The sequence below is a fragment of the Hyposmocoma kahamanoa genome, unplaced genomic scaffold, assembly GCF_003589595.1.
Source record: "Hyposmocoma kahamanoa isolate Upper Pololo Valley unplaced genomic scaffold, ASM358959v1 93, whole genome shotgun sequence".
Classification (NCBI taxonomy): Eukaryota; Metazoa; Arthropoda; class Insecta; order Lepidoptera; family Cosmopterigidae; genus Hyposmocoma; species Hyposmocoma kahamanoa.
Window position 1 is genome coordinate 16,835,861 of NW_020654810.1, and position 13,743 is coordinate 16,849,603.

The window sequence follows — 13,743 nt, forward strand, 5'->3', positions numbered from 1 at the left end:
ATATATATAACATAGCTACTAGAAGGTTGTAAAGATGCTTACACGTAGATTCTTGAAGTCTACAGTATTAAGAAAGGTGATTTCATAAAAGCCCTTCTGCAAATGGTACACCAAATTGCTGACCTTCAAATTGTTGTTTGCAGGCCAATTCAAAAAAATTACATATACTGCTGTAACAACATCTGATTCTCGTGGTATATCCACGGGATTGATATAGTTGTATTCCTCTTTGGTACAAGTGTACCAAACATCTCTATTATAATGATCGTTTTGAATAAACCATGGTGAAGTATTGTATATTGCTTCGCCGTTAATTTCCACCCACTCGCCCAACTGATAAAGTCGTTCTTGGAATATAGGTTCTAGAATTCCATCTTTCATAGGTCCGACGTTGATTAGCACGTTCCCTTAAAAAAATACTGCGCTTTTTTGACGTCATTTATTTATAATGTAAAAAAAAATACTATAGCTGCCTCAATGGCCGAACGGTTACCATGCTGGTCTACCACGCAGAGGTCTCGGAGTCGTTTCCCGAGCAGAGATAAATATTTGTATGGCCTACATTTATTTATCTCTGATTTTGGGTGTAAGTTGTGTATGTCTATAATACAGGGTTTCCCCAGTGCGGGGCTATGTGTGCGTTCATATTATATTATTATGCAAATTATTATTGATAATAGGAAATGAAACCTTTTTTTCGGATCTAACTCGCGTATATTTGTTTTTTTTGAAACAAACCATCGTTTCGGGCCCTTTACATGCGTCACGTCCTCAACCAGTTATGTTATATGTATTTTTTGTAATTACTTTCATTTCCTTTAAGTAACAATCGCGCAAACCTAAGAACTCGATATTATTTATTAACCATTTCGCGCCCACCTTAGTCAGTGTTCTAACATGTACGTTGCACGATATTCTTTATTCAATCGAATAAAAGAAGGTATTTAACTATATCCGGTAACCTAAAATGTTACCGGATATAGTTAAATACCGTAGGAAATTTTTCATGATTGTCAAAAATTGGAGAAACTGAACAAATCAAAATCCAATCTTCCGAGCCCACATGAAGGACACATTGACATAAATAAAAATTAGAGAAATCATTGACTTAAACAAAATCGTATCTCACAACCAATCTGTGTTGAGGACAAATTAATGTCACTTATTTCTGCGGGACCACGAGTTTTTGAAATTTGACTAGTTAGTTACAAAGTCGCCATTTACTCGGTTCTAGTCGAAATCTAGTCGATCCGCCGTTTAAAACTGTTTCTAAATCTACATAGTTTTTTTGCGATTGGAATCGACCTGACTAGTCAAATTTCGAAAGCTCGAGTGTGGTTATGCTGGAATAAGGGACGCGAAAAATTGACATAAATAACTGTACCTATCTCATCACAATCTACATAACGTTGAAAACAAATTTATGACAATTTGTCCTCCAAAAAGGGTCTTCTAATAAGAGGTTCCAGTTTGATATGTAAAAAGAACAGAGTATTTTTGAGCGAAATCATTGGATGTTTATTTAATTGAACAGAGGAGGGTATGCCATTAATAATGGAAACTATACCAGTCAAATGGCCGCCACGGCTGCGCTTGCAGGACCATATTCTTCTCATGAAATTTTCCACCAATTCGCACATTTGCGGCTGTTTGTCCTCGATAACTTCACGAATTCCATCTATGAGTTCTTAAATCGATTCTGGGCCATTGCCATAGACCTTATCTTTCACGTAGCCCCAAAGAAAAAAGTCCAAAGGTCTTAATCACAAGATCTTGGAGGTCAGGAAACTTTTCACTCAAAAAAGCGATGGTATCGCTACTTGTGTGACACGTAGCGCCATCTTGTGAAAATAAACGCCCACATCAATATCTTCCAATGCCGGCCATGCAAAATCATTAATCATCGTTCGGTAGCGCTATCCATTCACCATAACTGTTACTACAGTTTCATTTGCGAATTGGTGATGGAAAACTTCATGAAAAGAATGGTTCTGCAAGCGCAGCCGTGGCGGCTATTTGACTGATATTGTATTCCATTATTAATGGCATACCTACCTCTTTACAATTAAATAAACATCGGATAATTTCGCTTAAAATACTCGTTTTTTTTTTACATATCAAAATGAAACCTCTTATTGGAAGACTCTTTACAATACAACGATATTCGTTATTCAATCGAATAAAAAAAGCTTTGAAAAATGTTCAAGAGTTCGCATAAATTGGAGTAATTGAATTAAGTAATCAAAATCGAATGTGAATGTGTCCACGTTGAGGACAAATTGACGTATATATAAAAATTAAATTCAACAAAAATCTTATACCACCGCGACTCACTGTCGTTACGACATTTTCCAATATTTCGTTGATACTCATAACATCACATAGCTTCATATTCCGTCTATAGCCCCAAGACTTCTTATCCAAAGAGAAAGCATTCTCCCATTTGTGCTCAAGCAGCTTCTCTGTTGAATATGTTAATTAAGTTACTTACTAGAGACACTCATATTATTAAACGTAAACTGACATCGTGGCTGAGTGGTTCCAATGCTAGTCTGCCACGCAGAGGTCCTGGGTTCGATTCCGTGGCCGGGAGAAATATTTGTATGGCGTATATTTATTTCTCTCGTGAGTTTGGGTGTAATTTGTGGTTGTCTATATGTGTGTTCATGGCACCCGCGACACAGGGTTTTCCTATTGCGGGTCTATGTTGAGTGTGTGCATAAAAAATAGGATAACTTAAAAAAATCAACATTTATAAACACAAACTTAAAGCTACTTTGCACGATTTAACCTTACCTGGCTTCGCGGAGTAGCAAATTAATTTACTCCATTTTTTATTAACATGCATTTCTGCGAATTTTTGTAGAGTAACGCCTAAATCTATTAATTAACTTGTCTATAAACCTTGTAAATTGTAATCAACTTACTAGGGTTCGAATTACTGCAGTTATAAACGTCTCCGTGTAGACAATTTGTGTTATTGCCCCATCTATCATTTACCACTATGTCATCCTTAACAGGACTCTCATTGTACAGCCAAGCTAAGAGTTCTGGAGATTTCCAGTAAGCATCACTTGCTTCCCAATCTCCATCAGACCAAAGTATGGAGGGTTTGTAGTCTTCGATTATCTGTTTGATATCTGGCCACATCTTATTGTCTGTGTATGCGCTTGTTTCGAAATGTGTCATCTTGTCATCTATGTATATTGGATTATACCACTCATACAAGGAGTAGTAAACGCCATACTTCATGCCGGCTCTCTTCACGGACTTGCCTAGGCTTTTGACAATATCCAACTTAGGACCTATATCCACCGCATTCCAACTGAATGAACGCTTGGACGGAAACAAACTAAAGCCATCGTGATGTTTAGAAGTGAGAATTACATACCTGAAACAGACTATGAGGATAACAAGCTGCACAAAGACAGGTTGCAGTTATTTATAATAGCTACAAAATGCAACAAACGTTTTAAATTTGGTAATACAAACTTTGCTCCAGCTTTAGCGAAATTCGCAGCCCATTCGTCTGGGTCAAATAACTCAGACGTAAGCCCAGGTGCAAATTCTTGATAAGTAAACCCATTGACGTAATTATTTTTCATAAATTCTTGTATTTCTTTATCACCTGCAATGTACAAAGGGTCTTTCGTCATGACGGTACAAAGCAGAGCGGTACAAATGTAACATGCCTACCTACTGTTCGTCCAAATATTACACACAATTAATTACCATTTTGCCAATAATGCCAAAACCATTCTGATTTTAAACCAGGCACAGAATATACACCCCAGTGCACTAAAATGCCAATTTTTGCGGCATCGTACCACTGAGGAAGCGGGCGGGTATCCAGATCGTTCCATATCGGCTTATAGTTTCTAGCCTTCAATGACTTGGAGGAATTTGGCGCGCTTATTATATTCAGACTTTCTTCATTAGAATCCCGTACTTTAGCGTAAACTACGCAGATGAAAACAGATAACAGTGATATTTTCAAATGTAACATCCTCATAATTCTGTGGAAAAAACAATTGCTTAGGCGAATCCAGATACAACAAATAAATAATTAAATTACTTCTTCGTAATGACTCAGAAGTCATGTTTATGTGTAATGACCGAATACCTTTTGGGGCGAGTATTTATTATGTATGTTACCTACTGTCCTTATCACAGGAAAATACTTAAAATTAACGAAGTACTTATTTAAGGAAAATAGTTTTACACAAGTGTCAAGTTGTATAAAAATGGAAAGTCAGATTTTGAAACAGAATAGAATGCTTAATTTCAGCCTACCTAAAATATATCAAAAAGAGTTTTTTATTGTTGAGATTAGGTAAGTTTGTTGACATCAAACTAGCTCGTAAGTTGGAGTAAGGTGACCAGTGAGGCGAGACGAGACGAGAATGACAATGTCTATTTTCACCAAAAATTGTCACTAAAAACTATTGCTGAGGTTATAGGATAGTAAAATAAAAATATTGAAATACCAGTAGAGTAAATTAGTTGGTTAAAAAATCCTGATAAGTAATTATAACAATAACTAGAGGAGATAAACACAAAAAACTCACACAATTCAACAAAAACATATTTTTCTGAATCTTAAATTCGCACATGACAAGTACCTATTATCTCAAAACGGCTTTAAGATAAATTAATATTACCTATTTAGTTTCAAAGCGACAGTGTTGTCCTGGCAGTTTTAAATTAAATCGTATATGAATGACACATCAATATAGCGAAATTTTGGAGATATAAATTATTAATATAACGGCAATTTTGAGATAAAATATAACGCAATTTTTGAGATAATACTATGGTTAGTTGTCAAGTGCGAATTATACGTACCCCACAATCTGGCGATTGATGTTAATAGGCATCGTGTGAATCGTGTTTCCGTTGCAGAGTCATAATTCTATGCAGGCAGCAACACCCAACAAATATCTCAATTCTCGTCTCGCACATCCTCAGCAATCCGAGCCACAGAATGTATGCTAGGAGATAATTTAAATTTTGCCATACAAATTTGAATTCATCGTTTCGTTTCGCCTTACCAGTGGAAAAGCACTTTTATGTGCGGCAAACTCTGTAATCTGCCAGCTCGATCACCGCAGCTGGCGCGTCGCCGTCTCGAGTATTTATTAAAACTAAATACTTGAGCTTCGAGGCGGAATACAGCCACATGATCACACGACATACAGTGTTACTTTTAAATGGGACAGTATGGGGAAATGCGAAACCATGGAAGATACAAGGAAACTGTCTTAGGAACCATCAAGTCTTTTTTGTGAAAACAATTTTGGCATTTTTTAAATTTTTATAAAATTGATATTCAATTATTTTTTGTGAAATTACTCCACTAGTTTGTTATAATTTTTTTTAATATATATAATAACGCACACACTCAACATAGCCCCGCACTAGGGAAACCCTGTGTCTCAGGTGCCATGGACACACACATAGACAACCACAAATTACACCCAAACTCACGCGAGAAATAAATGTAGGCCATACACATATTTCTCCCGGCCTGGGAATCGAACCCACAGAGGCAGTTCAAATATTAATACAAAGATCGAACACTCAGAAAAATTTCTTCGATCCGGCCGGATTCGAATCGACGTCTTCTAGCGTACCGTGCCAGACGCTATACCAACTAAGCCACGGAGCGGACCTCACGAATTTTTTTCCATGTGCTTGTTGTCGTGTCTTTGTATTTGGTTTTTTAATGACTTTTTAGTCGTAGCGCCATCCATGACAAATCTATTAAAGTTTTATCACCCAGTTAGATACCTTTACAGCCACCAGCCCTGGCGAGAGATCTCGCTATTCATTGTATTTTACATTTTTATTGAATTGATATTCAATTATTTTTTGTGAAATTACTCATAGTTTGTTACTAGTTTGCTATAATTATTAATACAAAGATCGAACATTCAGAAAAATTCCTTCGATCATAGATTTGTCATAGATGGCGCTACGACTAAAAAGTCGTTGAAAAATCAAATACAAAGACACGACAACAAGCACATAGAAAAAGGATTCGTGAGGTCCGCTGGTTCGTTCCGTGGTTTAGTCCGTATAGCGTCTGCCACGGTATGCTAGGAGACGTCTGTTCGAATCCGGCCGGATCGAAGGAATTTGTCTGAGTGTTCGATCTTTGTATTAATAATTATAACAAATTTTGGCATAGTCAATTTTTTGGTCAAGCGTGACTTGTCCATAAAATAAGTGATTATAATTTTTTGTAGTGCTGACTTTTTGAGTCCGTTTTATGTAAGGATCATTTCATTGTATGGGACGAAAAAAATCGGGACGGCAGAAGTTGGTCAAATTTCATAAAAATTAAATGTTTTTCATACAAAATGAATAAAATTGTCAGTTTTTTAATCCCGATAGACTCAGCTTCTTATAAGAATGATTTACAACTTCTGCTGTCCCAATTTTTTTCTTCTGATACAATGAAGTCATCCTTACTACTACATGAAACAATTTTTGAACCTACCTATATGTGAAATTTTATAATTGCTAATTAAGCATACAAAAATTGTCGATTAATTTTATTCGTCTCTACGAACCTTAAAGCATATAAGACTACGAACTACGGAATGCCAAAAAGGTCTGCGGAAGTCGGAGGATCTTACTAATTTCTCCATATGCTTGCTGCAGATCTTTGTTTTTGGTTTTAACGCCTTTTTGGTCATAGCGCCACATGTAAGAAAGCTTTTTAAAGTTTTTTCTTCAAGTTCTTAAATTCATAGTTGTATGAATATTAGTAAAAACATCATGTTCATATTGAAGAAAATAAATTTCTACAAATTTAATTCTATGACGACCACAGTCTACAAATTTTGATAATATGCCTATAACAATGTTGTACCTATGCCAAAGTAGGCAGACAATAAATAATAGGTATTCTATGTACACACATCAAAAGTGTGTACGAGTCAAGCACGTTTATTCCAATTACTGAATTGAAAAATAAATTAATGAATTTTTTTTAACACCGATAGATTTTTTGGTCAATTTTATAATTCGAATTTAAAACTGAAATCATCTAACAAAATCCATTGGTGTGAAAAAAAAAAATCATGAAAAAGCCAGATTTTCAGTATAATTATTATTATCGAAAACGTGCTTGATCCCTACACACATTCGATGTGTCTAGGGATCAAGATGACGGGTATACCTCTTACTTCAGAACACATGAGGTATTATTGGAAATGAAACTGTTTATTTTTTTGGGATCTAAATCACGTACATTTGTTTTTTTATACAAACCAAAGTTTCGTTCGTTCATTTTTTAGCATAAATTTAAATATGTGTTGAAACCACCCGAAAACTGATTTTGCAGATATACATATACTACGGGCGTGATTTTATAAAAAAAAAATCATTTTTGGCAGGTTAAGCCTGGGTGCTTAAGAAAAACTATTTTTTGTAGAACTAAAACAGAGAAGCTTTTCTAAATCCTTGTATTTCCCAATAATAATAATAAATGCAATCTGGTGAGTAATGTTCAATGTTACAACTTCGTACGAATCTTCAGGGTCCAGGCATGTTTGGTGGTCACATCGGCCTTATCAGGCAGGGTGATTTCAACCACACCTTTCGCGATTCGCCACTGAAAGTAATTTACAATAATAATTACATATAGTTTTTCAAATGCTCAGTAAAAACATTTAAAAATCAAAATTGGTACAAGCAACATATTTCTTCTACACTAAAGGGAACCATTAATTAACGAACATATTCGACATGTAAGTCAATACGTCAACCGACATGTTGAACAAGACGCCCGACACACACGACACAGCAAAGATATTAAATAAGTGAATAGTCCGCTCAATGTGAGAAATAAACACTTTTGCAAAGATAGATAAAGAATGAACTCACGTTTAAATTTTCGAAGCCTTTAGAACCCAGCATATCAACTTGGAAAATGCCTTTGTGCAAATAAGGAGCCAGATCTTTAACACTCAAAAGGTTACTATTGGGCCATTTTAAGAAAATAGCATAAACTGCTGTAATTATATCTGATTCACTCGGCAATGCCACGGGTTTCGAAGGGTTGTATTCTTTCTTTCTGCAGGTGTACCAAACGTCTGTATTGAGGCTGTCATTTTGGTACGACCAGGGCGAGGTGTCATAAATTGCTTCGCCATTTACGGTAAGCCATTCACCCAGTTGCAAGAGACGCTCTTGAAATATGGGTACGATGATTCCATCTTTCGTTGGTCCAACATCGATAAGTGCATTTCCTTATAAAAAAAAGATACTTTAGTAAAAAAAACTGGAGCTAAGTATTTTTTTTATCACACCAAGTGACGAGATGAAGAAGACGTGAGCCTGGTGGAAAGCGACGTGCCTGTCCATAACAGTTGTAGTGTAACTCAGAACTTTAAAACGCAAAGATCAGAGGAACACTGCTACTGACAAATCCCATGTGCCTATAATTTCACCAGCACCCTTACAAAATTGAATTAATTAAATTCTGCATGCTATCGAAAGTATGAAATTTTTACAAGTTTTCTCTTATATATTATTTCTGTATCCAAAAATAATAATAATAATAGATTCACACTAGTTTAGTACTAAAAATGTATTATTAGCAACATAAAATGTCTGCTCTGAGGAAAACTGCCCCTTACCTCCGCAGCTCACTGTGGATACAACTGTTTGTAGCAATTCGTTTATGGTCAAAATTTCCGATAATTTCATATTCCTTCTGAAACCCCATGACTTTTTGTCTATAGTGAAAGCATTTTCCCATTTGTGGTTCATCAAAACACCTGCACGAAAAATTAGTAATGTCAAGTGTTTATTAGGCAAGTAGATTATAATTACTTCTTAAATTTATGGAACTAGGGTCAAGATCAAAATCGAAATTCATGTAGTTTTATGTATCAAAAGTACATAAGCTCAGTACAGAGTACTAAAAAACCGACTTCAAAAGTTCGTAGAATGACATCTATTTGCCAAGTTTTATTGGTATTGGTTGCCGGAAAGTGCACGAAACTGAATTCATCCCCTAGTTCGCCACCCTTAGAGGTGGAATAATATAGTGGAATTTTCTTCAAATTTAAATAGGACCACTACCGAGTTACCCTCTTTCCAGAAAAAAATTAATCATCAAAATCGGTTTACACATTCATATAAAGAAATGTCGAATTGGGAACCTCCTCCTTTTTTAAAGTCGGTTCAAAAGAACTCTCTTTACGCGTTACTTCTTGTAATTTATCTCTAGCATGGAACACCTATTGCGCAAGTTATACTTGCTAAGAAAGTTTCTAGATTTACAACAAATACCTATTAAATATGATCATCATCAACAACCTATTTATACGTCCCACTGCTGAGGAGTTAAAATGCGGGTTGGGGACTACACATGTTTGTGAACATTCTTCGACGTGCTGGTTTCATCATGATGTTCACCAAAAAGCATATGGCAAATGTTAAATCAAATTTCAGTATAAGCCTGGCTTTGAACCCTTGGCCTCTACTTGAGAGGTGGTAGGTCAAACCATTAGGCTACCACTGCCTTTTATATAAATATGCTAATAGCAAAACTCCAAATGTTTCAGTTGTGTATTTCTGTTGTCATTTATTGGTAACTATCTGATTGAATTCATCTCTACGACATATATTCTGCAATATATTATATACCACAAAAAAATTCACATACCAGGATTATATCTATCTTTGCAATTGAAGAAGTCTCCATGATGACAGCCAATACCTCTGCCCCATCTATCATTGACTACAATCTCATCCTTAACAGGGCTTTCATTGTAGAACCAGGCTAAGAGTTCTGGTGACTTCCAGTAAGTGTCATTGGCTTCCCAATCTCCATCAGCCCAAAATAATGATGGTTTATAATCATTAATAATCTGCTTTATATCTGGCCACAGTTTGTTGTCTGTGTAATTTGTAGTGGTGAAATTTGCATTGCTGTCTTCTAAGTATATAGGATTAAACCACTCATATAAAGAATGGTAAACACCAAACTTCAATCCAGCTTCTTTTACAGCTTCAGAAAGATGTTTTACTATGTCTAATTTGGGTCCTACATCAACTGAGTTCCAACTGAATGAGCGCTTTGATGGAAATAATGTGTAGCCTTCATGATGCTTAGAAGTGAGAACAACATATCTGAAATATAGTCACAAATTACTGAAATAACTAGAAACTATGCTTATTGCAAATTCTTTTATAAAATTTGTAAACAAATGAATAGTGTGAACTTAAAACTGATGCAAAAATTATTTTTTAAATTATGATGTAACTATCTGCGATCATGCCGTGAGCAATAAACAGATCTGTGGTATAGTCGATTGTGGAATAAAAAGCCCGGTGATACTTTCTTCCATAATCATTACTTGACTGATTGTGTTTTCCTGATTTAACTTTCTAGTATCCTCGACTTTTCCAACTCAAGCCACCCTCACACTTTTCGTCAACTAAAGATCTTGCCAAAATGTTATATATATCTCCTGTTTGATAGTTGATAAAGGATCAATAAAAAGTCCCAAAAATTTTAAAACAACAAAAATGGCATTGGACAGGATGCATAATGAGAGAAAAAAATATATTATAAATGGACAAAAGATACTGTGGAATGGTACCCAAGAGAGGAAAAAAAGGAAGAAAGGGAGACCATACTTTAGATGGGGAAATAATTTTATTTATTGCTGGAGGATATGCATGGAGGCAAATAGCAAGAGATAAGAAGAAATGGAAATCTCTGAAAGAGGCCCATGTCTTAGGACAAATTGAAGTCATCAAAAGCATGTCATAATAATGTTTCTGTATTAGATAAGTTAGAAAGTTCATTCTTGATAATCAGCAATAAAGGTTAATAAATAAATAATTATAAATTACATATCTTAAAAGAAAGTAAAAGACTTTTAATTTGTAAAAGTATCTTAAACTAAATTGTATACAAACTTTGCTCCAGATTGGGCGAAAAGTTTTGCCCACTCTTTGGGGTCAAAAAATTCAGCTGTGAACATAGGTGCAAATTCCTGATATGTAAACCCAGGGTAACTCTTTTTCATAAAATCGTTTATTGCTTCATCATTGCCTGAAAAATAACATGAAATTACACTATTTAAGTACATGGAATAATTTATTTAACATTTTGCTATTAAAATTTATATCAAATATTTCAAAAATATCAAAAAAATATTTTAAAAAATTGCCTTCAAGTTTCAGGTGTTGCGACATTTAAAATTTGAATAATATATAAAATACTAAATAAACAAACTTTACCACTTTTCCAATCGGCCCAAAACCATTCACTTTTGAAACTTGGCACGGAGTATACTCCCCAATGAAGGAAAATGCCAATTTTAGCGGAATCATACCACTGAGGCAGAGGGCGGGTGTCCAAATCGTCCCAATCCGGGTTATAGGTTTTAGTGTACAAAAGCTTTGATTCATTTGGCATGGTAACGACATTTAAATCGTCAGTTAAAGGCTCTTGTTTCGCGTAGGTAACGCAAATTAAGATATATAATATTAAAACGTTCATCATTTTGTCTGAAAATTATAATTAAGTGCAGTTACAATGAAATCTTGGAGCATAAATTCAACACCACTTCGACACTTTCGATGACTGACAGTTGACACTGACAGTCTCTTTCAAAACAAAACCTTATTTTCCATCGTTTACGATAAAACCGCTAATTTGCATCCTTTTTTTCCCATCCTCTAAGTTTCCATTCTGTACGTAAGTAACCCCTAAGTAACCTACCTACAAAAATTGTTTGAATATGCCACTGTCAATGTCATTGTCAATGTGAGTGAAGAGAGTAGTGTTGGGTCATGGAAAAACCACGGCTCTAGCATAGATATCTCTGTGGACCGTCCCACATTGGGCAGTCCCATATCTTTCTACATGAGTTTTGTCTAGAGTGTCTCTTCCTATCAACCTATAACCTGCGTGCAAGTAAACCTGCACAGAGACCTCAGTCAGGTATCAGCAAGGTATCAAAAATCAAATTCTAAAACTTGAAGATACTGATCGAAAACAATCGATTTTTTTTACCGATATTTTCACATAGGTATGATTCTTTCACTGTTGTCCAATCATTATACTAACTTACTTTTAGCTATAAGTACATACAATTTTATTTTGTAATTCATGCTAAATAAACCAACTTTTATAAATATTCTCAAACATAAAATATAAAAAATCCCTGAAATAGAATCTTTACATTTATTTAATAAATTTGAAGTATCATGTCGAAATTAAATCTATATTAAATTCAATTTTAAGGACACATTTTTATTTTTTGTAGATTGAGAAATTAAGATTGTTGAAATTATTAATTAAATTAATTAAAAAATCACACTTATTTATTAGTTTCTTCCCTTTAAAACTACGGATACAATATGGAACAGAAAAAATCTTCTCGACCTGAAAGCTCCTTCTGAAGTAATGCAATTTTCATTTTTATTTTTTTCATTGTATCTAAAATTTTCGTGATCGCTAAATAATAATCACACGCAGGTATACCTAAATCCTATGAATCACAGTTACTCATAGTCATGGGCTTCTGTGTGACAAGGAAGAAGAATAAAATCTTCTGGATAAAAATAATGAAGTATCCAGATGTGTATACATTATCGAGCTTAGTAGTGTAAGTATCGAGCATTTTCTTACCTTCCTATAGCTGTTTCACATAAACACTTAAAGCGCCACATTAGCAACGTGTTGATGCGTTGTTGTTTAACAGGTTTTTGGTGTACACTAGTATAGATGTCGTAGGTTTTGAGCGGTTCGATATTATTCAGAAGCATAAATAGCAAATATCGTTTCTAATGCGGCACTAAAATGTTCGTTAAAAATGGCTCCCAAAACACCATTATTGTAATGCCATTTTCTTTTATATATTTATTTAGTTACCCCAAATACTCTTTACCTCCATTAGTGGCAATTTTATTGTGTACTGAGTTTAGGCTGTTAAAACGGGTCTATCTTTTTATACACAAAGGGAACTACTCTAAAAATTTTATTCGACAGTAAAATAAAAAAGTTATTGAAGGGACTGTTAGTTACTGAAATGTCCTTATTTAAAAGTGAGTACAGTGCTTTATATAGTGCTTATAGCGAATATACTGTTATAATAATAACTGTTGGAATAATATGAATATTATTATAAACATTAAATGGCATATTGTACTTCGTGTTTTATTATGTTTTATTAATTATACATACTTCTCAATGAATTGATGACATTGGTACTAAAAGAGAAACACATACCTCTGTAGATTTGCTATAAAAACGTCCAGTAAAACAATTTTCAAGTTTTTCCAATACTTTCCCTCGACAAAACTGCCAGATAGAATACTCCTTAAGTTTTTTTATTGCACAAAATGTGCTTATATATTCACTTTATTGGTACACATACCGTGCGGTACCCGATAAACTCCGATGTGGTTGCTTGCCTATAAACAACTGATAAGGTACGCATTTGTTTCACCAGGAACATAAATACACATGTAGTATGTACTTAGTAGCTACATTACTTACATTATTATATATATAAAGCTACAAGTTCTTACTCACTGATAGAAATAGAACGCATACTTCCCGATATGGTGGAAAAAAAATATTTATACCGTTGTACGCGGATAGGCTCCAAAGTAAAAAATCAAATATGAGAGGATCTGAATATGGAAAATATGAAAAAGTGATCAACGGCCTGCAAAAACTATAATACATGGGATTTTTGTGCATTT

General features: G+C 34.5%; 2 protein-coding genes across 2 annotated transcripts; both read right to left on the reverse strand.

Moving 5' to 3' along the window:
* Positions 1-18: 18 nt before the first annotated feature.
* LOC113237077 (tissue alpha-L-fucosidase-like) lies at positions 19-4,141 on the reverse strand. The gene is made up of 6 exons (XM_026473337.1): positions 4,124-4,141; positions 3,733-4,016; positions 3,493-3,628; positions 2,928-3,391; positions 2,322-2,462; positions 19-407 (listed from the first exon to the last, which is right to left on the reverse strand). The coding sequence occupies exons 2-6, from the start codon at positions 4,010-4,012 to the stop codon at positions 19-21; spliced, it is 1,410 nt and encodes a 469-aa protein (XP_026329122.1). The 5' UTR covers positions 4,013-4,016; positions 4,124-4,141.
* Positions 4,142-7,472: 3,331 nt separating this feature from the next.
* LOC113237293 (alpha-L-fucosidase-like) lies at positions 7,473-12,969 on the reverse strand. Its single transcript, XM_026473684.1, has 7 exons — positions 12,665-12,969; positions 11,269-11,538; positions 10,945-11,080; positions 9,683-10,149; positions 8,649-8,789; positions 7,894-8,258; positions 7,473-7,621 (listed from the first exon to the last, which is right to left on the reverse strand). The coding sequence occupies exons 2-7, from the start codon at positions 11,531-11,533 to the stop codon at positions 7,523-7,525; spliced, it is 1,473 nt and encodes a 490-aa protein (XP_026329469.1). The 5' UTR covers positions 11,534-11,538; positions 12,665-12,969; the 3' UTR covers positions 7,473-7,522.
* Positions 12,970-13,743: the final 774 nt, after the last annotated feature.